Consider the following 27,671-nt stretch of genomic DNA (forward strand, 5'->3'; position numbering starts at 1 on the left):
GCAGATAATCCCTGTGAAACGGCCACTTTTCCGTTGAAACGATACAAACAATAATAACAACAACGCTTTTCCGGATCGACCGATTTCTTTCGCAATTTCTGTAATCGTTGCTTTCCGTTTTCTTCAAATAAGAATCGCGTTTGTGTCGCCTGTCGGATGTTTTTACCACGGCTCGTCGCGAAATGCGACAGACACCAATATGGAGAAACACTGAACACCGACCGACCACTTCAACTTAAAACTCGCGACGTATTGAAAAAAATCAAAATAAACCTTGAGCGTGCTACCATTTCGTCTATTTGTGTGTTTTCACTCTTCCTAAGAGAATATCTCGTAGATATTCCAATCTAGATAGTGTTTACACATTGGTAGAGGGCAGTCTTTCTGTATCCGTGGCAAAATTCCTGTACCGTAATTATAACGCGAGAAATTAAAGATAGCACGACTTTTGTGACTTATGTAACAAATAATAGCTCTTAACAATTTCTTTAAATATCAGTAAATTTGATAAAGATTATTTTCAAACGTGACACGATAATTTTTACAGGTGTCTGAGAGTTAAATAAAGCGATTCTATATCATCGAAATAATTAGATTACTTGTTCGCGACTTCGGAACCGTCGACGTTCGTCACCGAGGAGCTAAATTATCAACCGCGATGGCCGAAACGGTCGTAGACAATTACATGGCTCTCTCTCTCTCTCTCTCTCTCTCTCTCTCTCTCTCTCTCTCTCTCTCCCCCTCTCCCTCTCTGTGTTTAATCGTCGTACTTGCGTGTGGTGCTTATCGGAGAGGAATGGTGGAATATTGCTTTGGAATTCTTGGAACTTAAGCGGTGCGGCAATTAATTGTCACAATGACCCACAGCTGGGCCCCCAAGGTACAAGAGGTGGGTATTGATGGCGCGCGGAATGTCTGAGTCCTTTGAATGACGGTCCTCTACAAATTCTGGGTGAGAAACGCGCGCGCGCGCGCGCGCGGTCTTAAGCTCCGTATTCCCACGGGTCGAGTTCCGTGGTAGTGTGCACAGCTTGTTCGTCACCGAAAAACCGACCGTTTCCATAAGAACCTTACCGTTCGCATTTGGTAAGGTGTGCTACGTCGGGCATTGTTAACAGAACACGTCAAAGGAAAATGTGGCGCCCAGGTGTTCGGTCGAACAACGCGCGAAGTGCCCGATGGCCACTGGTTCTACAAATTTTGATTGTGACTTTGCCATACCTATTGTTAACACTAAACCGATCTGACTTTATTTATTTTATTAATCGCGAGAGATATTTAATATCCGGAAAATTGTATAGTAATATTAATGCTTACGATAGTACTATCTATCACGTTTATTTTAATAATTGATATTAAATTATTGGTTACCGTTTAGTTAAAATTGCCACTTTTTGTTACAAAATAGTTTTGAATATTTAGAAAGACATCGAGTGATCCGATTCTGAATGAAGTCATCGCGGACGTCGGATTCCCTTATTCTGGCATGCGATGAACCGAGACTACATTTTTAGCAGTGAACAGAAAAATGTTGTCATCGGTGCGTGGGTGCGTACAAAAAGTGGGAAAAAGGGAAACGAGACGAGGAACGCAAGAAACCCGATATAGAAAAGAAAGAGGTATAGATATAGTATGATACCTCGAACAAAATTTGTACAGTGCCAGAAATAAATAAATCCATGTTAAATGCACTGTGTCGCATATTCATAGAAAAAGAAAAAGAAAAATGTTCAACGCCGGGAAAAAAGAAGACCTGTGTCACCAAACCTTATAAATAAATGTAAATTTGCAAAAAGGTTCCCCAGTCAATTCAAGGATAACGTTAAGTTAATTTAAACTACAATATACCCCCTGAAACAAATTCCGAACAATGCTCGCAGCGAGAAAAAGTGCGAGACACAATCGGCGAGGCTTGCGCCAGCGTTAAACGAGATCAATCAACTTGACTTTATGCAGTGCAGCAACAACAGGACTAAAGGGAAGAAACAACATTCTGCGGAGGCCAATTCCCCGGTATCCGCTGATGGAATCCGTCGTTCACCTGAAATGAAATCATGGGGGTAACGTTTATAGCGATCTCCTTGTGCGTCTCTCGCTGTTTGTGCCCGACGTTGATGATAGGATACGCGCGAGCACACAACGAGCAGCCCTGATTATTGGTGGGCGCGCGAGTATAACGATAAATTGTAATATAAATTTCCAGGCTACCTCCAGGCAGAAACACCCCGAACGAGCGTTTATTAATCAAACGGAACACGTTCGGCTCGCGCGAAGTAAAAATTCTTCCACCCGTGATTGTTGCTTCAATCAACTCGTTTTTCTTGAATGATTCTAGGCGAGAAACGTGAACGCGCACGAAACCACTGTCTCGAGAAATTTACTGAAATATCTCATTTAAGTAATTTAAAAATAATTAGTAAATTTAATGATATGTTATTTTTACGACATTGTTGCGAAACAAATATTTTTGCATGAGAAAATTATTTAATCGTTGTAACTGCAAAGATAAAAGTACCGCGAGAGGTTGTAATCCACGTCGCTGATACTTTTTATGATTTTTGCTACGCGTGCTTTCTAGACTGTACAATATTCCACCTCGTTTCAAGAGTTTTAGACTTGTATACTCACTTGTTTCTTGTCGCGATGCCTTATCGTGTCCGACAGAGAGATTAAACAAGTGGCCGCGTATCTTTTAACACACCTGTGTGACGCACGGCTGAAAAATCGACTAATCAACGGAACGATTTTATTTTATATCTATTTCACTCAATAATGATTTCAAGTAAGTATGAAATAAAGTAACGCGTTCTTTAAAATATTTCTAATAATATTCCTAATATATTAATAAAATGTAGGGAAGAATGCCACGTGAGGCATAGAGGTTGGGCGCAGAGGAAGGAATATACACACACACGGTGAACGCTTCGGATTTAAATTAAAGACATTTTTATTGGATTTTTTCAAACACTGTAATTTGAGACAGTGCAGTTACAGCACTAAAGCGACGTTGGTAGATCGGTGTTGATCAGTCTGGACGACGAAGCAGAGTCAAGTGTATCATCGTTGGCGTTATCACAATACGTTGTATCGTCGAACGGCGACGACGACGACGACGACGACGACGTGTAAAATAAATACAAGGCGAGAACGAGAGAAGGAGAAGAGTACCGCGGCGCGCGGGGGGGTTTCGCGGGCGAACTGTCAACGAAACGTAGAAAAGTATCGAAATTACTTAATGATAACGCGACATCCTCGTGATCCCTCCTCGGCTCGTTCTCGTTCTCTCTGTTCTTCATCGGAGATCAGATATATAGCAAAGAGTGTGTGCTGCGCGCGGATTGGCGGACACGATCTTAATCTTTAAACGACAAATGAAAAACGGAAAAAAACTCGACGAGAAACAAGGTTTCTCGACGATTACAAAGCAAAAGTGAAAAAGAAACGGAGTAACTTGAAACGAATCCTCGTGATCGTACGCACCGTACGCGCTTCGATTGTTCTAAACAAAAGAAAAAGGAAAAAGAATAACGATCGAGACACAAAGCAGTTCGAGTCCGCGTAGCCGCGAATCTCTAAGTCGAACGAAGGCGGAGATTACTTTCGCGAGAATAAATTATAACGCTTGCGCAGGTAAGAATGAGAAGGAACAAAAGGTGCTTCGCGATTCAAGGATCCATCCATTTTGGATCGGAGAAGCACGATCGCCGTGGAAAGCTGTATGCCAATCATTTGGCGACGCATATGATCTATGGAAAAAAAAGAAAGGGAAACGCGATACACTCAAGACTGGGAACATCGACACGAATCAATTGAAAAACGCTAAACGACCGTAGGGGGGGAGGATTGGTGCGCGCGCGCGTTCAGACGCGCAACGAGAGCGAAAACGTGGTGTCTGAACGGCATTTTCCCGAGCGCACACCCGAAGAATACCACAGGCGATGTTATTAAAGCAGCAACAACGCGGTTTGTGCCCTCTGCGTATCTCATACGCGGCCACACGTGCTGCTTTAACAAGCGTCAGCGCGTCAATATTTGTCTGTTGCTACTTAGCAATAAAACTTGCTACGTGCACACACTCGGCGCGGGAACCAAGCAAGAGAGAAATATTGCTCGTACGATTCTTCGCGCGAGAACTTTGTGTCTCGTCGGTTAGGTCGCCCGGGACAACGAAGCGTCTTTCTACGTCTAATTAGTCGCCGGTAATGCTCTCTCGCGGCTCGCTCTCTCTCTCTCTCTCTCACTCTCTCTCATTTTATGTGTGTTCTTCGTCTCATTTCGTTTTTCATCTCGCTCTCCTATTTTCACTTCGTTTCGCTGCCCTCTCGAAATCTCGCCGCGTCGTCTTTGTATTTTCTCTAACGGTCTAAATGGTAAATAAAAGGCGGACCGTTCAACGCGCGACGACTTTTTTTTCTTTCTTCTATACACATATAGACAACGGTGTGGTAATCTAAGTAGATCGCCTTACAGTCTAGGCCTTACACGCTAAACGAAAGAGGACATTGGTGGACGCGCGCGGACGAGGCTCTCGGCAACGGACCTGGCAACGCGCCGCCAGCTTCGCGCGTTTTTTCCCTCTCGCGCGCCTTTGTTTTCATCGGTCGCAGCCGCGCGCAACGGTTCGCGGACCAATTTTTAAACGTTCTCGGTGTTCGATGATTTTTTTTAAACGGTTCGTGCTCGACGATTTTTCTAAACGATTGCCACTCGACGATTTTTTAAACGGTTGCTCTGCTCGATGGCTTTTTTGTTGTACGATTCGTAACTGCGCCATCGATTTCTCGATTGAGATCAGTTTTGGGGGACAAGGCTTCGGTACCCGAGCGAGTTTTGTTCGCAGTCGTTTTTTCTCTGCTTCTTCTTCGCGTCTTAAATTCTCTACTCAACTTTCGTACAATATGGAAAAGAAAATTTAACTGAAAGTCTGTATAAACATTTCTGTAACATTCGTATCGAGAATTTCTTTTCGAAATCGAGCAATAAGTGGAAACAAAGAATAAATGTTCGTACAGTTGAAAAAAAAAAACAGAATTAATAATAACGAACGTAATCGAACGAAAGAAAATAAACGTTTTCAGTGATCGCTGCCAGATTGCAATCTTTCCCCGCATAGTTCGAACGAATATTATCGATGCACATTCTCGCTGGATATTCGCATGAATTTCGTAAAAGTAACAACGTATCCCAGGTATTCGTATAACGATTCGAACGTATCCGAGATGGTATTTATAAAATCGGCAACGTTGATAATGATATCGCAACGGTACCGAACTTAATGCAACGTTTGCGCAAAAAGAATTAATAACGATGCTCGTGAAATCTGCGTAAAGATAACGTTTCACCGAGTCGCTGAGATATTCCTCTCCTATTAATTTCGTTGCTGAAACGTTGCGAACGAACGCGCGAGATAACTTTTCGATTCGGGCGGATCCGCAACGGAGCCGCGTAGCCATAAACATCGGGTAAGCAACGGAAAAAAATAATAACCGCGCTGCAGAAATATATATACACGATGGTAAATAATATTCTCGGCGTGCAATCAAAACGATCGCGAATAAAATATTTCTGCTCCGTGAAAGAACGGTGTGCCGAACCAATTACCGTGTAAATTCATTACTTGTTTGCAACTCGTTTGCATTTTACGGCTTGAATAAAAAAAGAGAGAAAGACAAAACCACATCGGTGGTAAAGTGCTTCGCCGTACAGGGCTTCGAAAAAAAAAAACTGACCGAGGCCAATCGAGAAAATCGATTTGCGAATCAGAAAAATCTCATCGGTCCAGCGAAAATTGTTCTCGTTAAGATGAAACCGAAAATTGTAACGGTCCTGTTTTCTGTGTTCATTTTGTTGCGCGCGCGACGCGACCAATCATCCGCGCGCGCGCTTCGATACGTTCTTCGAGCGAGAGATTTTTCAAGAGAGACCCTCGTGTCGCTGCGTTTAGAATTTTCAGCACCGTTGTACGGAGGCAACGTAAATTGGTGTTTACGAGATTGAACAATCCTCTGTGGCGCATTGTTTCGGACATTTCGCGACATCACATTTTCAGGGAATACCCGGTTCGCAAACCTAATTGCATTATGTGTGGCAGTGTGGCAAAGTTTAAACAATCGCGCGACATTACCTTCGGTGATAATTAACACGTGTTAACACGTTTACCGTTTCGTGCACGGACCCACGACGGTTACTTCCACGTATATCTATCCTTGTACACGGGTCTTGCAAAGAGACCTGCACGTTAACGAAACTGCAAATTCGAATTATACACAAACTTGTAATTTAAAATAAGAAAGATGTATTTTAAAATAAGAAAAATGTATTTTAAAATAAGAAAAATGTATTTTAAATAAGAAAGATATATTTTAAAGAATATATAAGTTCCGAGTATAGAAAATCATCGTTATATTTCTCGGTTAGAAAATTTGCAACGAACGTAAGACGTCCATTTTGTCTGTAGTCAATTATAAAACTAAACAATATACATTGTGTGCTGAACGCGACAAAATAAACCGCGCATTCTTTTTAGAACCTGTCTGCATTTCTAAAAAAAGAATTGAATAACGACACGGTTCTCACGGTGTCTACAGACTGACATAAACATTCTGCTCCATAATTTCCCACGCGTGTGCGACTAAACGATCGGTCATCGGACGATCGAAGATGGAATACGAGAATCTAAATCGATCGGTCACACGATCGCGAACCGGCAGGTCGCCGACAGAGGATATACACAGCCAGGTAGACCCCAATAGACTTGTTCCGTATTCGTAACGGAAGACGTACACAGCCGAGTCGTAAAACAGTCCGGCTAGCGACAGGACTGATTGATGGTTGTGACACAGAGGCAGCAGGTCTCGCACAGGCCCGTCGTGTGCTGCATCCAATTTTTACAAGACTACCGAGAGTCGAAACACTTCCTACAGCCCTGAGCAACTTTCGCGACCCCTGGCGTTCGAGATTTCGTCCCGTGGTTACGAAAACACGCGCGAGCGTCCGACAGTTTTCCCGCGACTTCGTTACGCGCACCTCCGTGAAAAGTGTTCGCGTCGGTTTGGCAACGGGACGAACGCGAACTCGCGGAATAAAGCGGACGCGAATTCATAGAATAAAGCGAACGGGATTCAACAGAATAAAGCGAATGGTTTCGAACCGGCCTCGTGGATCTAATAAGAAACATAACCCTGGCTGCCCAGCGGCGACGCGAAAGTGCACCGAAACGCGATCGACCTAACCTCGCGCCTCGTCCGTGGTAAACGATGCTGTCTCACGCGTGCGGTATGTATATCAAATGCGTGCCCGGCTTCTATTGTCCCTAGCGTCTCTCTATCAACGTGAAGTTCTCGTATCGCGTACGAAAAAGACGTTGGCAAAAAGATTTATGTACGTCTCCCCGTTGGCCGTCGTACGCAGACGTTTTTTTTCTGCCGGCTGGTCAAGTCGACCTATCACGGACGCCGGTCGCAGTCAACGCGACACCACCGGTGTGTCCCCGCGAGTGTGTGATCGATCGACTCGTTTCTATGTTTCGTTTTCCGTAGAGGTTCCGCGCGCGCGATGCCCTTTGACTAAAAACCACCGAGAGGAGGGTACAGTTATACACACGCTGCGGCGCGCGCGCGCACGAACGAATCGGCCCCGATAAATTCCTGTTACGCCTTATTACACGCCGTTCCCGTGAAAAATCGCGACGCAAAAAAAAACGGTTCGCCGTGTAACACGGTCGGCGCGCGTGCCAATTCGGTCCGGGCCGCGGCGCCGCGCGAAATATTAGCCCCCGTTTCGCGTCCCTTCGGCTGACGCACACGCGCTTTTTAAAACGGCCAAATAAACGCGCAGCTGCGCCGCGACATCAATCGAATTTCTTTGACGGAAAGAGCTTGATGGTTTTGCGATGCGACATCCGGAAACGTCATTGCGGATGAATGTAGCGGATTCTAAATTTAGCGACAAGGCGGCGTGCAATGTTATGACCTTTGGATGAAATGGAGGAAACATTTGACTTTGCCGGGGAAACCTTCAAAAACGAAGGCCGAGAGGCAGGTCAAGGTCGAGGTAAACGAAACCAAGGTTAAGAAGAATGAAATACAACCTGTGATCGTCAAAGATCATTGATTTTTGACGTAATATCGAAGCGACGTTTCGGAACGAAAATAAGGTGTTTGATGAACGAGATAAATCTTTGTTTAACCGGAAAAGCCGGTCGAAATATCATAAAGCGCGATTCGCGAGAGACTGAGAAGGGAACTGGACGAAAATAAATATTTTCGAGCCCGGCTTCGTCCGGCGGGTCAAAAACGATACCGGGGGACCTGTGCCACGAAACGAACAAAAGAAGATTTTCGCGAGCAGCATGTTAAAACACTGTTCGGCGGCTCCTCCGACAAAAGCCTGGGAGAAAGAAAAACGCAAAGTGCCGTCGCGTTCGATGGGAAAATAATGAATCGTGCGGCGGCCGAAGAGAGCGCAGCCGGGCATCGCGTGACTGCGGTTAGGGCGGAGGGGGAATCGCGTAGACATGAAATACGAGCTCCCCTGACGATCGCTGGACGATTCCATCGATTATTACGATTTAAACAGTCGCGACTCTATTTGTCTCTCGTTGATGGTGGTCGGCGCGGCGCGGAGCGGCGAGAAAAAGACGCTATCTGGTTGGTGTCGATCGAACGTGTGCAACCATCAATTATTAGATTTGCTCGGACAACGCGGAGGGGGACAACTCTGCATTCGCGGTAATTTTCATTCCGCCGAGTGGGGGTTTATTCGTTATTCTCGAATCACCGTTTGCAATTTAAAGATCGTTCGAGCGACACCAAGATCCGTGAAGGCGGAAAAAAATCGCGCGAGCGAGCGTTTGCCGGAACAAATATAGCTTGTGGAAATCGAATGGGAACGAGACGGTCGAATAAAAATTCTGAGACGCGGGTGGAGCCGATAGCGGCCGGAGTCTCAACCTAGATTCGCTAATCGCAGCCTCTCCGGTTTATCCGGACAGGCTTAAGCAGCCGTTCGAGTCTCAAGAAACTTGCTATATTTGTTCCAACGTCGTCGACGGAGAGACCCCGATGATGGCGCGTCGTCCCTTGGTTCCCACCACCACCACCACCACCACCTGGCTTTTCGTCGTAACCGATTCAATCGAAAATGCGAGCCAACCATCGCTTATTAGTAGCACGGCGTGTCATCGACAAACAGACCGCATACACTCGCGCGCGACCGTCCAGGTACGATCCTCCAGAAGCTACTCTCCGCCGATGCGTGCACGCACGCACGCACGCACGCACGCACGTCACGTCACGTATAGTGTGTGTATACAACGTACACCGTTAGGAGGAAGAATCGTTCGACACGTAGCCTTTGCTCGTTACCGCCGGTTACCACTCGTCGATCGTCGTCGAAGACTGCAACGTGGGCGTCATTTTCCTGGGACAAGTGTCGAAGTATGGTCGACGGCGGAGGAACAGTCGGCGGGTCGATGAAATTAAGATGCTCTACCAACAACCGAAGAGACTTTCTACACAAATTATCTCCGTGTTTGATCGACTCGAAGAATTTCTAACGAACTCTCCGCGAGTACAGTTAGAAGATCCTGTAGTCGAAGAACGATGTCGAAGACTGGTTGAACCGTTGGATGGATTTTGCCGTGAATCGAGAAGGGGTTGCTTTGGATCGGATTGCCTCGAATCGTAAAATTCCTGAATGCGAAGTACAGCATCGACACGTTTTAATTTGCGAACGGTCCTAGGTTTGGACAAAGCAACGCGACATCGACAACACCACTCGAAAGAAACCGCGATTCTCTGGGACTTGCTTGTAAGTAGCACCCCGTTAAATTCAAGGTTCACCCCGTCGACCATACGCGAGCAACTTCGCTGGCATTCGGATACGCGTGTACAGGGTTTTCGAGCGATTCAGTCGGGTACCGGCGAACTAATTGAACCTCCAGGGTCGCCTCTTTCGTTCACGCACACGATTTCGACTTTCCTTCCGCTCTCGCACACATATCGGCAAACCACACAGCAATAGTGCACACGCGCGACCGCTCTGTTTCCGTTCGAACGAGCCGACACCAGAAGGCAGGCAGAGGGGGATGGTAACCGTTCACTCCTCTGCCTGCAGCAACGTACGGAAGTCCTGCTGCAACTTGGACTCGTGGTAACTCCAAATATCGCTGAAGTCTTCCTCGTCCTCGTCGACCTCTTCCGTTTGATCGACGATCAGTTTGTCGTCGCCTGCCGTCGGGGCGTTCGGCGACGCCGAATAGAACTTGATTTCGAGGTCCCGATGGCCGTTGGGCGACGTTATGATCTCCGTGGAGACCTCGAGGCCTTTGGGCGACGACGCGGTACCGTTCACTAGCCCCGGGCCGGAGGTGCCGACGCCGTTCGTCGGGATACCGATCGAGTCGCCGCGCCAAAGCGTTCGACGCTTGCCACTCTCAGTCTGTCCCCTATCACCGATCACACCAACGTCTTTACTGGGCGCGGCGATCTCCTCGCTGAAGTAGCTGGACGGGTCGCTCCAGCTGCGTCTGAGCACGACGCCGGAGCCGGTGTTGTCCTTCTCCGGGTGGACCAGATGGTGGTCGTTCAGCAGCTTCTCGACGCTGTGCCCTTGGCAGTTGAGGGCGGGTCGCGAGAGGAACAGCGGCACGTGCGAGAAATGGTTCGAGCAGAACTCGGCGGCGGCGGTCGGCGGGAAGAACGGCGAGTAACAGTTCTGGTCGACGTCCCAGATCAGGCCGGACGGGTCGCAGTACCTGCATTGACACGACGACGAGCCTAATCCGTCCTTGATGCCGTCCTCGCAGCCCACCAAGTTGTACTCGTGGAGATAACGCGGCACCACGTGGTGGTGGTGATGGTGGCCGGTGCCGGCGTGCCTGTAGCCTTTCGGGACCGTTCGAATTTGCACCGGTACCACGACGTTTCTGTTGTCGTCCAGCACTTTCACTTCCACGTGCCGGTGTGCATACCTCTGTCTCGCGTCGGCGATCTCTTGCGCCGACATGCTCGCTGTCTGCGCTCTACACCCGGCGTACAACACGCTTTCCCTCGCTATGGGTGGCCTTCTGTGATTCCTGAGCTGAGGCGCGGCCTCGTAACAGCCGGCCGCGTACGGTTTTAAAGGGACCGCCGCTGCCGCCGCCGCCGCGTTGCTCGACTCGCTGGCCACGCTCCCGCCGGACTGCTGTTGTTCCTCGTGTTTCGCAATCTCGCCGCCGACCGCCGGGTTGCTGCCGCTCGTCACCGGCTTCCTGTCCTTCTTTCTGCGCTTACGGGGCTTGATTATCCGCGGCAAACTGTTCTCGGAGTTGTTCGAGCCCGAGCTCTCGTCGCTGGCGATGCTCAGCGAATCGATGTTCGCTATGTTGGCCGGCCCGGTGCTCTCCTTGCCGGCGCAATCCGGCTTCGGGCTACCCTGCGGCTTCTTCGGCAGCTCGGGCCTTTGCGGCCGCGACGGACACCTCGCGGCACCGTTCATCGTCCCGTTCGTCGTACCGTTCCCATTACCGTGGACGTAACTATTAACCGAGCCGCCGCTGCACGCCGCATTGCTAATGCCATTAGCGTTCCCGACGCCGCCGTTGTGCAGCTTGCCTCGATTGTGAAACCGACCGGTCAAGATTAGCGGCGCTCCCTGCGTGTGGATGGCGAGCCTGGAGAGCGGATTCTTGGGCAGGTGTGTCGACACTTGCTGATCGCAGACCTGCTGTTGCGGCGGCGGCGGCTGTTGCTGCTGCTGTTGTTGGTGTTGTTGCTGCTGCTGCTGTTGGCCAAGGGATGGCGAGGATCTCTGGTTACATCTTCGCGGGCTCGACGTCATCGATATCAAAGGGGCGCCAGCCCAACCGCCCGGACCATATTGCACCTGCTCGTTCGCGAAACTCTGTCCGTTGTAGCAACCCCTCGTTTTCCCTCGCGAGACAGGATCCTTCTTACTAGCGATCGGCTTGTGCGGCGCGGACCTCAGGCTAGACGATATCAAACAGCTACCAATGTAACGCTCCACCTCTACTCCGCCCTGCGAGGCCGGGCTCATTTTATATCACCGACGTGGCCGATGCTGTTATCTTTCCTCGCGCGATCCTACACTTCAGAGGCTTGCATTAACTACCTGGATACATATCGCCGTAGCACACAGAACCACACCGTCACACGTTTCTCTTTCTCGAAACTTGCACACTTTGTCGTTATTTAGCCCATTGTCAAACTGGATCAACTCGCGAGCAACCGCACCGTGGTCTCAGCACGGCTCGCCGACACTGTTAGCGGCGGCGACGACCACGACAATGTTACGGTTCGAACAGAACTCTCTCTCTGACTAACCGTACGAAGCCGCAGCCGGAACGACACTGAAGCTGGATCCGGCGAGCGCGCCTACACCGTATTTCGCCTCGTTCTGCGACGCGAGCCAACCCCCACTAACTCCCCGTCGCTACCACTTCCACCGTTACTGCCTCTACTACCCCACTCGATGCCAATACACACGTCCCCCACCACCTTCGCTGCTGCTGCCGCCGCCGCCACCTTTCTTTACAATGTACCTTCTCCGCGCCGATGAACGAAACTTTATGCTCCTACATACACACATACACGCGCGTATAACGCCCCGTTCCTTCCGGTGGACGATCCTGTCACAGTTTAGATAGGCGTCGAAGAAAGCTGAACAGGAAAGACACGGAGGGATATGAATGTGTCGTACCCGCGGACCAGAAAGTGGAAACGATGGAAATTAACGGCTGCACAAACGTCCAACGGGCCTGGTTTTCACACGCGGCGTGTGCTACTCGCTCTTTTTTTCTTTTTCTTGCGGCACGATGCTCGGCGTTATCAGAAAACGACCATCGGAATCGGAATATTCGAAAGCGTGATCCCGTCGTCTCTCTCCCTCTCTCTCTCGTGGCGTTATTTAGAACGGTTTCTTTTTGTACGGTGAAGGTGGTGCTACCAGCACCGAGAGAGGATTAAATTAGTGCGAGATATTTTTCACCTTGAATTTAACCGATAAAGTACGCGGAAATTATGTTCGATATTTTTTCTCTGAAATTTTTAGATAATGCGGCTTTGTAGCTTTTGAGTGTGTTTTTATCTTGATTGATTGTATCAGGAACCATAGGGTGATATTTAGATACCGAACAGGGTTCGTTTTTACATTGTAATTATATCGAAAAGTATTTCACAGTTTATTTAACAACCGAACTTTCAATATTCAAGGATATAATTTATATTTATAGTTTACTTTCTCCATCAGTATAATAGACTGTATTATTCGATAAATGTTTGACGAGTAATAATAGAATTTTATAAACTGAGACACACGCTGTTTTATAATTATCATCGGTTGACATTTTATCGTCGAAAGACAAAAAAACCCATGCAGATGGAATTTCTTCTTGTCGATCGTAACGTCGACGTTACATGATCGGTTGAGGTAGCTATTAAGGACAACTGTAATTGTCCCTTGTTACGCAATCGTTACGTGATCGAATTCGTAAAGATCGATAGCGACAACGTGGTGGAAAAGTATCAATTTCTATTATTCTTTCGAGCCTATTGTGAAATAAGAAGTATCTTAACCTCTCGACACAACTTAATTAATTAGTTCATAATTACTATGTGAAACAACTTGTATAAAAGACCAAAATGATATTTGGAAGACTGGATAAATGTTCATTCATCGCAGGGATCATCCTACGATAATAGCTCGAAGAGATTCATTTTCATAATCCGTGACCGAAGACGAGCTACGACGAGTCATCGACAGCGAAACAATTAATTCGGGCACAACGAGTCCGTCGAATGAAAAGGAACGGGCGAGGTTTCGGATGACAGACATCGTTCGAATTGCAACGCCTTTCGACCTTAAAGCAGAGGAGGAAGAGTAACAGGGCAGCGAAATTCGAGAAGAGGAAGGAGGGCACGCGAATCCAGCGAGGACAGAAGTTATGGTTGCCGACTACCCACGTCCGGAGAGGACCGTCATCCGTGAAGTAGATGGCACGAGGACGAGACGAGAAAGAGTAAAAGAACGTGGAGGAAAAGGAAAAAAGAAAGGAACGAGGAGAGCCGAGAGGTTGTGGGCGAGGCGAGGACGGCCGGCGGGGGGGAAGGAAGCCTGATATCTTAGATCAGGCCACGGCACCCTCGCATCTAGGCCACCGAGCCTTTAAAAGTGGGTCACAAGTCATCAATCGCCCGAGGCACGCTAGCCCGCCCCGGGTTGAACCCCTCGCATACGACCTACCTACTCTCTCTAGAACGTCTCATCTGGAGCGGAGTAACGCGACGTTCGATCCTCTCCTTTCGTTCGCGCTGCCATTATCAAACCTCTGCCCGCCAAACCCTACTCCCCGGCTTGTTCGCTGCCACCTGGAACAACCGATCGCATCGCGCGTCCCCGAGCGCGCGCCCGCGCGCGAGGAAACCATCAGCGAACCTTGTATTACGTGTCTCTCCGGAACGAATCCGACCGTGCGATTCCTAGAGACACAGTGGCTTAGAGTGAAATGTTTATCGCGAAACTGGCTGGACCGAGGTGTTGCGGATTTGAAATGGAACAAGCTAAAAGTGGTGCGTGGACAATTAAGGTTGCCCTACGAATTCTTTCGCAGCTACCATGACTTTTTCGTTCTCTGTAGAAAATGGATGAAAAACAGAAGAATATTGGTCCATTCTTGTTTCCTAATTATATAACTAACTATATAATTATAGAATAATTTAGTTTATCCAGAAAGGAATTTCATTTCACGACACGTGAGGCAGCTCTTTTCTCTATAGATGGTTTACAACGACTGACCGTGGCCTTTCTGGAACCCTGAAAAAAGAAAACATGGGTCCCCTCGTAACTCGAGACCGTTATGTTTGTGCCCCACAAGACCAAGCATTTATACGAGGTGTATATTTTCCTATCCTAATTTCCGTCGCTTCTAAGAACGTTGATTTGTTTCTTGCTCGTGCACAAATATTGAATTGTAGGTGATATTTAATATTCCAATAAAGAATAATTTGGGTGATACGTAATATTCCAATAGAGAATGATTTCGGTAACGCGAGAACTCATCTCTGTTTTCAATGATTTGAAATGTTTCGCGTCGTGCTGTCCATAAGAAACGACCTCCCCAGACTCGGTATTCTATGGCTGTGAAACGCGAGCGAATCAGTGTTTACTGTATCCTTTGTCTCGGAGCAAACACAATCTGTTCTTCTAGAAAGATTCTGAAGAGGTCATGGTCTGCTTTGCTTTTTTATCGTATTAACTGCTATGCGTAAGGACTGAACATTTTCTGGCGATTTTATAGATGTAGATCCTTATATTATGAGTCGACAGTGGTTATAGCATATACAGGGTGTCCTAAAATAATATAAATCGTTTGTCTCGATTATAAAAACGTTATTTCCGGTATGAAAGGTGTACTCTTTACACCGAAAATAGACTAACAACAGTGGTATCACGATAAACGGTCTAATATTAAGGACCCGAAACGTGTTCGGATATCGCGAGGCGTACTGTAGCGAAACTACCTTCCCTCTCGAGTTGTGTGCCGCGCGTATATTACCTAAAAAGTATCCCATAACAATCACTAACGGTACGTCGATGGTAGGAACGATAACGCGCGCGGCACGACCCGCGCGCGCGCGCGCGATAACACGGGTAAACATTCGTGCTCTGCTGTTGTGGGACGCGAGATCTCCACCCAACGATTGCAACTACACGATACGTATCCGTGGCCCGGCATTCGGTTCGATTTCATCCGCGGCGAATGATTAAAACTCATAAATAAGACATAAATTAGTCATCGATCCGCCCGCGCCCACGGATTTCCGAAGAATTTGTCGCGGCGCCGATAAAACGTTATCGAAAGTTTCGCGCGATTCGAAACGTCCTTTTTTCGATCGTTTCATTTTTTTTTCCACGAAGAATCGAACGAGGTCTGGGGGAGGGATGAGCGTTATCTATGAAATTCTTTGCTCTGTACATTGACTTGCTAATTGCGGTTTATTATTCACCCATGAAAACCATTTCTGGAGCTAATCACGAGTCCCGGCCGCCATTTGCATCTGAATCGTAATGTTCAGCTTCCGTTGGACTGGAAGTGGATGCTCCTCGAAGAGCCTCCAACATTCTTTTAACCCTTTAACCCTTGGAGAATTTTGTACACCACAAAATTGAATTTTATAACTCGCGTTGCAGTTAACAGTTCTTAACAATGTTTTAGGTATAAGTAAATTTGATAAAAATTATTTTAAAACGTGGAATCAAATTCTTCGACGAAGAGTTAATAAATTATTTAACTATCGATAAAAGTCAGATGAAAAGGAGAATAAAACGAGAAGGTATGTATAGAGAGAATATCGCTGTGTAACCGTGACGCGACGAATATAATCGTTCTTGGGCAATTAGCTTAGGCCAACGCTATGATTGTCTCAGGTCAGGACTGGACTTTTCAAGGCTGAAGCGACGCTCGCACGGATGCTCGATCATTCATTCTTCTCTTTTGTATGGCTCGTCCTAAGTGTATTGTGTACCGCGACGAATCGTTTTGTGTTTCGCTTCTTTGCAGAGCGAATTGTGTCGGCAGCGTCTTTTCATTGTCTTTTCCATTGTGAAAGCAGGAGGAATGATTGGGTAACAGGTATTGTAACGTGTAAAGATTGTTAATTGAAAAGACTATGAAAAGATTGTGCTGACATGATTCATTATATTATTATCATTATTATCATTATTATATTATATTATTACTGTTACATATACATTCTATTTTAAATAGTTTCATTTCGCTTTTATCCTTCTTGCCGCCATTTACTATACTTTTCTGTACAGATCGATGGACGTAGACGCAATTAATATTTCGATGCATATTTGCATTTTTCTATTCTGTTATATACAGTCTGTTTTATAGTCTCCTATTTCATAGCATCTCGAAAGTCATTGAAAAAGTTACAATAATTATAAGTTATAAAATCCGTCTTTTGTTCGACATTAGGACAGCTTTTTTCTTGCGCAACCTAATTGTACAATGGACTCCGCTGGCAGCCGTCCTCGAGTCGCGCGACTCGCTTCGCACACGGCCGATTCATTCCACGCGGAGCGGCAGTTCACGACTGTCAAACTCTGCTCATGGAATTCTACCGGAATAAACGTCGACGCGGCAGGAAGACTAATGAAGCGCGATAAACCTGCGCCGGGGCTGTCAAGCTTCTCCGTGGGTCTCTCTCAGGCGACTTGGAGCCAGAGAGAGGGTGGGTAGAGAGAGCTTTCTCGGGGCCGGTCGAGCGGAGACCCGCGTATCTGTAGCGCGACGAAATTTATCATAATTTTATAAGCCGAGGACGGCGGCACACGGCCGGAGAAACTCGCGGGCATCTTGACACACTTTCCTAACGGGTGTTCCGTGTAGAAAACTAATCATGCTCGAAACGCCATTGGGGGGCCCCGGCGCCAACCGTCCCTTCCCCCGGTTACCGTACGCCACCGAAAACCTGCGATACGCGGGCTTTTTCGCGTGAAAGAGAAATGACGCGTATCAAAAGCAGCCCGGATGGCCGAGAAAAGGACGGGGCGGGGAGGGGCCGGAGGGGGGACGGAGAAAGCCGAGCGGGCGAGAAAGAGAGAGTGAGAAGGATGAAACGGGCGAAAAAGGGAACGAGACAAATGGAGAAAAATAAAAAGAAATACGCGGTGAAAAAAAAAGTATTCGTACGCTTTTAGAACGGTATATAGCTTTTTTTCGAGGCGGAGCGAATGACTGGAATATTTTTGTTTTTGGAAATGTTGGAAGGTCTAATTTACTCTACGGTGATTAAAACACGCTCTTTTTACCATTTTTGCTATTATTTGGAACGAAATCAAAATTGACATAATCAGAAATTAATATTAGAGAAACAGAGAAAGACGATGAAAAATAGAGAGAGAAAACGAGTTATTAAAAGAGTGACTGAGAGAGAAAGAGAGAGAGAAAGTGAGGGAGAGAGAAAGCGATCAGTCGAAAATGCTAGAGAAAGAGAGAGAAATTATGTAGATAAGAGAGAGAGAGAGGAGAGACTGTCGAAGTGTTACGTGAAAGTGCGCCGTGACCGTTGTGAAAATCTTGGTCGATAAGTGCGGCTAAACGAGTGAGTTTACGGTGAAAGCGATACACGTCGAAATGCTTGCGAGCGCCGCGCGACAATGACGAACCGCTTTCGTTTCTGGTTTGAAGTTTGGCGATGATAAAACGACCCACAAACGGTTGACTAATTTGAAGAAAGGAAAGAAAGCTTTCGCCTACTCTAGGATTTCAGCCCTCGATTTCAACAGATTTCTGTTAGAAGCAACGACGGGGTACGAATACTTATGGGGCCGACTGTGTAGGTCAGCTTAGTATAATTATTTCGTTCGATTGATAAAATACGGTATCGTTAATGAACGAATTCCATTAATTCCAGGGGTGAACCTTTCGGTCGCGCGTACATCGTCGGTCCGTGTTATCGCGATCGGTCCGATGGCCCTCATGCCGCGCGACCAATGAGAGCCGACCGGCGCAATCAATGCCTCGCAAACATACTAATCTCGTAGCGCGATCCGAATTGGGTTGTGCGTAACAATGCACACGCGGTCCTTTACGATAACACGGTCGCGCGCACGTCAAAGCGTCGCGGGACAATGAAAAATTCAGCTCGCGCGTATTAATAAAGGCGGCGAACGGCTCGATAACAACAATGTCGATGGACACGCTAAAAAAATAACAGAATAATGTACGGTAACGGAACAACGATGTCCGAACCCGTCAAAATTAATAATGTTCGGCGCGAGGCCAATTATATTCGAACGTAATTAAAATACCTTCGCAGCTGATTAAATAAAAGAAAGAAAAAGATGGCGATCGAAATCATGACATTTGGCAGATAGTGGATATTCGTGCAAACTAATTGAATCCAAGTAAATTTTCCCACACCGTAATTTCTTGTACGCATATTTATTTAAAAATTTGCAAAATAAACTAAAGTTTCGTTTTGTTAGACCAGCGGAGTTTTACGCTGATTAAAAATTCTACCAAATTCAACGTTAAACATTCTGTATTTAATTGCAGCATGCGGGGGTTAAATATACATTTATCTTCATTCTTAACCGTTTCAACAGGTTGAACATAATGTAACAGCGTTGTTTGAATGTTTCGCATGCGTTTACCTGTTTCGTAATTCCGTCTACTCGATTGCTTCATAAATGCATAACATTCACAGTCTTGTAATCACTGGCCAAATGACATGAATAGTATAGCGTCAGCGTACACTGTCAAACCACGGGAACAATAACGCGTACAACAACGCGGAGGTTATGTATTGTATAGTTAAATCGATCTCAAACAAGTCTACAATAAAGTTAACCCTTTGACACTGCGGCGCCAATATTATTAATCTTGTTATAACACGTTTCAAAATTATTTAAAAAAATATGTTACTTACAGTTATTGTATTTATTATATATTATTATATTTACTACAGTTATTATATTCATTATATATTATTATATTTACTACAGTTATTATATTTATTATATACTATTATATAGCACTTCATTCGCTTTACTCGATGGAAATCGACACGAAGGTATAGTTAATTCAGCACACAAATTATACATTATTCCAAGTCATTGTCTACAATTGCGACAAGCGCGGCAAACGTAAATTTCATCGGCATAAGTTAACGTTGATTGTATCGCAAGTTGTACACGGTGTTCGATGCGCACAGCCTCCGTTTCAAAATAAAATCAGCAATCCGTGAAATTCGGCCTGTTTTAAAACGGCGATTCGACGGCTATATAGCAACGAAGCTTTATTATCGGTGAACGGATTACTCGGGAAAAGGCCACGGCTGATGAATTTTTCCTGAAATCGCTTAAAAGCCAAACGCGGAAAGTTGAACAATTGCAACCGAATATACATGCATATATATATGCAATTGTACATATTTGGTACATAATGGTACATATATTTATATATATTTATATGTTTGCAATTGACATATTTATGAGTAATAGATTAAATTTAAATCCGACGGATCGTTTCGACCGCGGCTAGTTTTTATTATACCGAATTCAATTAAACGGGGAGGAACTGTCCGGAAATGATCACGTTAATCCTTTACGAACGAATTTATTAACCGAATTCGCGGCGGGTTCGCCGTTATATAGCGCGCGATGGAAAACATCTCTTTTTCGGCGACGCGATCGGTTTTTCTTCCGCCATCCGCGCCGCGTTATAACACGTGCCTTATCGATATAACGAAAAAAACCCCGACGCGATAAAAACATTCAGGCGTTGTCGGAGCGAGGTGAAACGCATTGCGGATCCGATTTAGCCGGACGTGTATAATTACGGTTCATTATTTAAGCGTGTTGCGCTGAATTAAATGCGATTACGACTTGGATCACGTGCCGCGCACGCTTCCGTTCATAAAGACAAAAGACATCGTATAATTTTAAAAGTTATTCCATCCAAATTATCATCAAAATTTGTATTCAGTATTCCAGCAAAATGATTACTTTCTTAAATTATAAAATAATAATTATGAAATATAAAATTAAAACATTATTCCATCTAAATTATCATCAAAATTTCCATCCAATGTTCCAGCAAAATAATTACTTTTTTAAATTATAAAATATAAAATTAAAACATTACGATTAATTATTCTTCTCTCAGTGCTAAATAAATTAAATTCTAATCTTTGCCAGAGATCATTTTAATCAAAAATATAATAATAACCATCACTAAAAGATATATAGTTTTTAACAAGTTACCTTACTTTTATATCAACTATATCGTTTCTACAGATAATGTGAGGTTATGTCGGCATTTTGTGAACAGCGACGTAAAAATTACCGGACGCGTTAAGAATTAATTAGATCAGTGGGGTTGCGAAAGAAATTGGAGGAAGGCGGTGCTAATTACGTAGTGACACGTGTAGAATTCCGAAGGGTAAAAGTTTTTGCGGGCGAATGCCGCAGCAATATCCCAACGGATACGTTAGAACCGTGATATGGAACGACATCGAATCTGACTGGCTGGTATATGGGCAGGTCATCGAATATAGGAGAGAATGACGAGGACACAACAGCTTACGAACAGGGCGATATACCATGGGACATTTCTCCCTGTGTGCCTCCGTGTGTGCTCGTGTGTGCTCGTCCGTGTTGCCTCCCTATGTGCCTCTGTCCTGCCTCCGTGCTACCTCCGTGTGCGCTCATATATGTCCGTATACATACACATGTATCCGTATGTGCGACAGGGGGTTGCGAACGGGTGGCAACTCGCACACAGAGAGAGAGAGAGAGAGAGAGAGACAGACGCGACGCGCGACGGTTCGATACAAGTCTCATTCCACCGAGGGACAGCGCAATCATACTGGTTAATCAATACTGACGAATTATCGCGAACAGAGCGGAGATTTGATTTCCCAGACGTGTGTATGTGTGTGTGTGTCCCCGGCAAAGGAAGTGACAGACGACAGACAGATTTCATGAGAAACGAAAACATTCGTTCCGACCGAAAATGGTGGAACGCTGTTATACACCGAAATTTTTATCGGACCTCTTCTACCAGAACTATCCACTTAACCCTTCGTGCTTATGAACATTTATTACACAGATAATAGAGAAAATTATTTTTATTCCGTTTTCGATACGAACAAATTGTTTTCAAATAATTTTTCACTTCGTCTATTTTAATCGGAACTGAAATTAAGATAAGACTCGACAAGAATTCTTGGATTGACTTTTTGAAATTATCTGAGAATTATTAAATTAACTGCGTTTAACTAGATTTAATTATTAAATATCAGACGATGTCCGCTGTAAAATACAATTACCTAAAAATCGCTCGAATTTTAAAATACACGATAACCGCAAGAGTTCCATATTTTATTAAACGAGTTTCGCTAATAACTAAAAAAAAGTGTACATTTTTTAATTAACAAACGCGCTTTACGTATCGACTGAAAAAAAAGATCGAAACCCCCAATGGAACACGCAATTTTCGCGTAACGTTCGCATCGTAACAACGGCGCAAAAAAAGCTGTCGATCAGATTGTCTATCTGTAGCATTTAAAACAAAAGGGGGGGGGGGGGGTTAAAAATCGTGGTGGTAATATAACCGAGCCGAACCAGGTACAATGTATACCTGACGGTCGATCGAGCATGTTGTGTAGGCGGCGCGCTATTATATTCCGCTGATACATAGAATTCCTGCGGCGACCGCTAAAGAACACAGAGAAAAAGGTTTCAAAAACTTTTCCCGACAGTCCGATAGTTATTTCGTTATCTCGAACGCGCGCGCGCGGCGGTTCCACGATTTTATACCGCCGGCATACTTCGTTTCACGGAATAAATCATTCCCTGGTAATCGAATACACGTTTGCGAACCATTTAACCCCGAATGGCTGGATATGGCGAAAAATAAAAATAATAATTGAAATACCATGCTTTTTTTTTTCTCGTTCGCTGACGCGGTGCTGTACCCTCTTCCCCTTTCTCTCTCTCTCTCTCTCGCTCTCTCTCTCGTCGTCGTTCGCGGTCCAGAAACAAATAAAAACCGCGTTCGAAAATATCGAGTTCGCAACCTTGCGAACTTCCGAACGAAATAACTTGCGGAAGAAACGATTTGTAGGCGAAAACTTTTCTACCAGATCCTCGAAGATATCTAGGTGCGTCGTGTTATCAATGGCTGCGCTCGCCATCTGTGTTTCCGAACAGTTTTCAGCTAGGTCGAATTTTTACATTCTTGCAAATAAAGTTGTACCCCTTTTACAGCTCTTCGTCGTCCTTTTCGCGAATGTTAAATTCGGCATGCCGAACAGTGAATATAATCTGCCGAAGGATTAAATTTTGAGTGGCGAAGGTGGTGAATGCGATCTCCAAGGTAAATTAATTTTGGGAGTAAAAGGGTGGATTTGATATCGGAGGGATCGATCTCGTAAAATATGGAACGCGACTCTCGGATTAATTTTCAATGCAAAAATGTAAACACGATCTACGAAACGATTGATTTTTAATGAACAAAAAAGACCTGCATCGATCTCCGTGTCTCGATATCCGTCCGAATCTCGTTGTTTGCACGATCCCAGCTCCGAAAAGACTTCAATAATTCCGGAATGGTGTAATTAAAGCCCGCCCCCGGCCGGGAAGCTTTCATCGACCGCGCCTGCGCTCTCGCGTCACTACACCGAGATCCGGTTACACAAAGTAGAAAAATGATTATTTATTAACCCGAACGCGGGGGGGTTGGTTGTCGGACTTTTAGCTTATATCTTACAACAAATTTCAAAGTTGCTCCTCGGTACCTTGCTTCAAACTGGAAAAATATGAAGTAATCTTGCCGCGCCGCCCCGGTTGGGAAGTTTCGCCGGGTAAAACGGACGACGAGAGCTTCTTTGTCGGGATCATTTTTTAAATTTTCCGCGTCGAATTCCTACTACACGGGGAATAATTAGTTTTCCTTGAAATTAAGCACACACCGCCGCCGCCGCCGCCGCGGCACGGGAAAACTTTAATTAAAAATCCTTCCGCGCATTTTTGCAATTACGACCGAACCGGGGGGGCTTTGACAGCGATCGCGCGATAATCATTGCCGGATTAAACGGTAACAAGGCGCGTTCACGCGATTTTACAGTTTGTTAAACAAACGTTAAGGGTTTCGGCGGAATTTTGATTCTCAAACGCGGCGGTGTAATTTAAATGATCGAATCGCGACGCGAACACGTGTTCCGTTTTATTGATATTTTATTGGTATTTTATTAGTATTTCGCGGTTATTTTTGGTTAGGTTTACCGGGGAGCGTTTTTCATGTTTTACAAATGCACCAGACAGCGGAGAATGTGATATAATTCTACGGTAGACAATTTGAAAATTTAAATCACTTAAAAATCAGTGTTAAGGTGGAATGGAAAAATTGATCTTCGATTAAAGTACTGTATAAATCTTTGCTAAAAAGAATAAATCTTTTTCTTTGGGAGTGTACGTCTCGCTCACAGCCTACGTAAGCAGAAGCAGAGAGGATCTCGAATCGGGGGGAGTAAAAATAGTGGGGGGAGACGACGCGCATCTGCTTGCCAAACCTTCGCCGACTATAATTCACCGCAGGAACCTTCCCACTCTCACCTTTGCTTTCACTACACCTTTCCCCACTTTACTTCCTTATTTCCTCCAAGATTTCTCGCGTTATAAAGAACGACGGCGCAGGATGTTCCGCGACACGTGGGACCTCGATTATCCTTCGATATCGATATAAATTCGAGGTAACTTCGATATCAATATAAATTCGAGATAACTTCAACATCAAAATAATTTTAGTGGACTGCGTATTTTTATAAATATTCTAACAACACTGTATTTCTTTGCTGATTGTTTTTTACAAGGCAACAAGAACGACGACACCAATTAACCGTACTTTGACGAGTCCGGCTCGTGATGGAAATTACTAGTAATAAATAATTAAATATGGATGTTATCGTGTTCTTTAAAAGTGGAATGAAATTCTAATTCCTTGCTATTAATATTTAAGCATTCAAGATCTAACAGCGAAACACATGGCTCGGTCTACTCCACTCTACTCTGACCTACTGTCCTACTATCGTTTTGTCACACATACATCCGATATAAGATATACCCGTAGCAGTGACGCAGAGAAAATCACACGAAAAAACTTACTTTCTCCTGACGTGTGATTAGCGTTTCAAGCGTAGCCCCCTTTGCCGAGACGGGACGCCGCACGGTTGCGTAACGTTGTTCCTCGAATCGGTTGACTCAACAATTCCGATATTTTTTTGCAAAATCTGCGTTTGCGCGGCGCCTCGAATTTCTTTTACATTTCTTTTACGAAGCCTTTTACATTTCTTTCTTCGAATACAGTTTTAAAGAAATCGATGCAAATATAATAAGAAAGTTAATCTTTGTAACTCGGTTTAAACAATTCTGCCAATTTAAATAAAAATTTCACGCGAACCGGCGCGACGTTAAATCAGCGAACGTTTCCGCGGGTCGCGAGATTTAATTTACTTAATCAACTTCTTCACGTTTACCAATTTTGCAAAAAGAAGAAGAAGAAGAAGAAGAAGGTTAACGAAGACACTATAAGTTCACGGACGCTAACGTCACGTCGATTTCTATTGAGAAACGGAAAGGCGCTCTCCGAATTCTTCGCCTTCTTAATTAAAGTTTTTATCTGTTCCCGCGCTCCTAAGCAGAAATTAACGAAAGCGACCGGGAGGGGGAAGGCGGAGCGTATATTGAAAATGTTAATCTCGGTAACTGCGAGGAAATCGCGTCTTTGTCGCAAAACTTGCTTTAGATTTTCGCCTTAATAACGATTTTCACTATAATTATGTCTTTTCGACCGTTCTTTCACGCGCTGGGATAAAAATCTCTGGATTGTACTCTTTTACAGCTTTTATAACAAAGAAAATTAATTTTCAGTAGGAAGCAAAATTTCTACGCAGAAAGGAAATTTCTTAAATATTAATTTATATTCTCTTGGGGACTACAGTAGATATAATTGAATTGTTGATACATTTCTATTGTTTCATAAAATCGAATTTCACAGAGAAATATTTTTGCTTAAAAATTGAATTCTTTTAAAGTCAGTGAAAATTAATAATGTACGAAATGAGACAGATATGTACAAGCAAATTGTAAATCAAATCCAATAAAATTAATGAACATGGAAAGGCTAGATGCATAAAAAATATTTTTGCAAGATATCATACTAAATTATTATTACTATTATTACTATTATTACTCAATATTATCATACTATACTATGTTATCGAAACTCCATGCTTTTGCCGCATTTTTCGGCGACGTCGACTTTGCTACCGTTGTCCCAAAGAAACCGTATCTTCTCCTAATGGATCAACTCGGTTTTCGCGTATCGTCGCGCCACCGTTTACGGTGTTTCATCGTTCGATACGAGACACCGCTAAACTACAGGCAGAGAAGAGAACGACACCGCGGCGGTCTCGTGCAGGTAAGCGGGCGCGTGCAGTAAGCAGGTTTAACGACCGGCGGTCGTTATGTCTCTCGGTGTTAATGGGCCTATATCCTGAGAACCTGTCATTTCTTGCATAAGCGAAAACTCGTCGTCCAGCTGCGCGTTGCGCGGCCCGCTCGATTCCGATCGGTAATCGCACAATGATCTTTCCTGACCCGTATCGGGGCCCGTGTGTATATCGGCGGTGTGCCTCGCCTCTATCCAGCATTATGCGCATTTTGATTAATTAATGCTCATTCGGCGAGTAAGCAACATTCATGGGAGCCGTTAATAACGGTCTCCGGTGTAAATATAGGATAATAAATAACAGTCATGCGATCCCAATAGCTGGAGGATAACTTGGTAACGGGGTATATGTATATACCTGGTAATCGTGTTACCCCCTCTGGTAACGACGCCGAAACCTAAATAGATTATTATTAAATTGTAATTCAAGTCGGCCTGATCATTCACGTTCGGTAATGGACTCCGCTACCGCGCTCGTTTTTCGATCGGGCCGCGTATATTGCGAGAGACGAGATGATAGGACGTCCCAGAATTTTTCGTTTCTCAAGTTCGTTAACAAAATTCAGGGGGCAAAAAGGCGGCAAACAATTATTAGAAATTGGAGAAATTAGTTTCCGTGTTTTACAGGTCAAAATGAGTTAGTTTGGATTACAAACGACATCATCGATTTAAGAATTGTCGTCTTCGAAAGTTAAATGAAAAGGTAATAATTATCATAAGGGCACAGCGATCGACACACTTACCCTATTCGACGAAGCGGTAGAAAATATTTTCATTCATGCCTATCAAAGTTAAATCCGTGTCGAACAGTGCCCAGCTGCCAAGGCCGTAGTCCTAACAATGAGAAGACGTACTCACCGATCTCTACCATAGCGAAGGTTTAGCAACGTACCTGAAACAAAAGGAAGGACGACAACGTTAGACCGCGCACACACGTTGCTATCTGCGGATCGAAAAACTCGCGAAGAATCGAGCCCGTGGCATTTATTTTCGTTACCGATATCGAGAAACACTGAACACCGACTGGCTGCTTTAGCTTCCTTAAAACTCGCGACGCATTGAAAAAAATCAAAATAAACCTTGAGCGTGTTATTATTTCGTCTCTGTCTATTCGTGTTTTTTGCATTCTCCCTAAGAGAAAATTTCGTAGAAATTTCAATATAGATAGTGTTTACATATTAGTAGAAGGCAGTCTTTCTATAGCATTGGCACATTTCCTGTACCATAATTAAACGCGAGAAATTAAAGACAGCACGCGCGTGCTATCTTTTTCTTCGGGAGCGTAGAAAGCCACCAGGTCTACCAGGCAACGGGTCTGCAAGGCGAATTTGTCGTTCGGTTACGCAAGTTCCCCGCTATGAATAGAATATCGCAGAAAAAGAAAGGATATACGAAACCGGTTGGGTAAACAGTTCTGTTTCATCCACCTGTTATGGATCGTTAATCGCGCCCAAAGCAGTTTCCACGATCCTATTTTCCTTTCTTTTCTGTCTTTTTTTCTTCTTCGTCTTCTACGGGCCAGTGGCGGTATCGTCGTTGTATAATAACGTAATCTCTGTTACATAACTATCACGGTTTATGGGAGGCACGGTGAACTTGTGCAACGGTTGCGCCACAAACGCGGAAAGGGGAAAACCGGAACGCG

General features: G+C 44.9%; 2 protein-coding genes across 6 annotated transcripts in view; both read right to left on the reverse strand.

Moving 5' to 3' along the window:
- Window positions 1-27,671, reverse strand: part of LOC144474818 (CCR4-NOT transcription complex subunit 6-like) — a 116,914-nt gene that overhangs the window by 42,968 nt on the left and 46,275 nt on the right. The window lies entirely within an intron of this gene.
- Window positions 9,272-12,507, reverse strand: LOC144474872 (uncharacterized). The gene has a single exon (XM_078190229.1). It carries the CDS (start codon window positions 12,037-12,039, stop codon window positions 10,099-10,101), a length of 1,941 nt encoding a protein of 646 aa, XP_078046355.1. The 5' UTR covers window positions 12,040-12,507; the 3' UTR covers window positions 9,272-10,098.

The sequence above is a fragment of the Augochlora pura genome, chromosome 9, assembly GCF_028453695.1.
Source record: "Augochlora pura isolate Apur16 chromosome 9, APUR_v2.2.1, whole genome shotgun sequence".
Taxonomy (NCBI): domain Eukaryota; kingdom Metazoa; phylum Arthropoda; class Insecta; order Hymenoptera; family Halictidae; genus Augochlora; species Augochlora pura.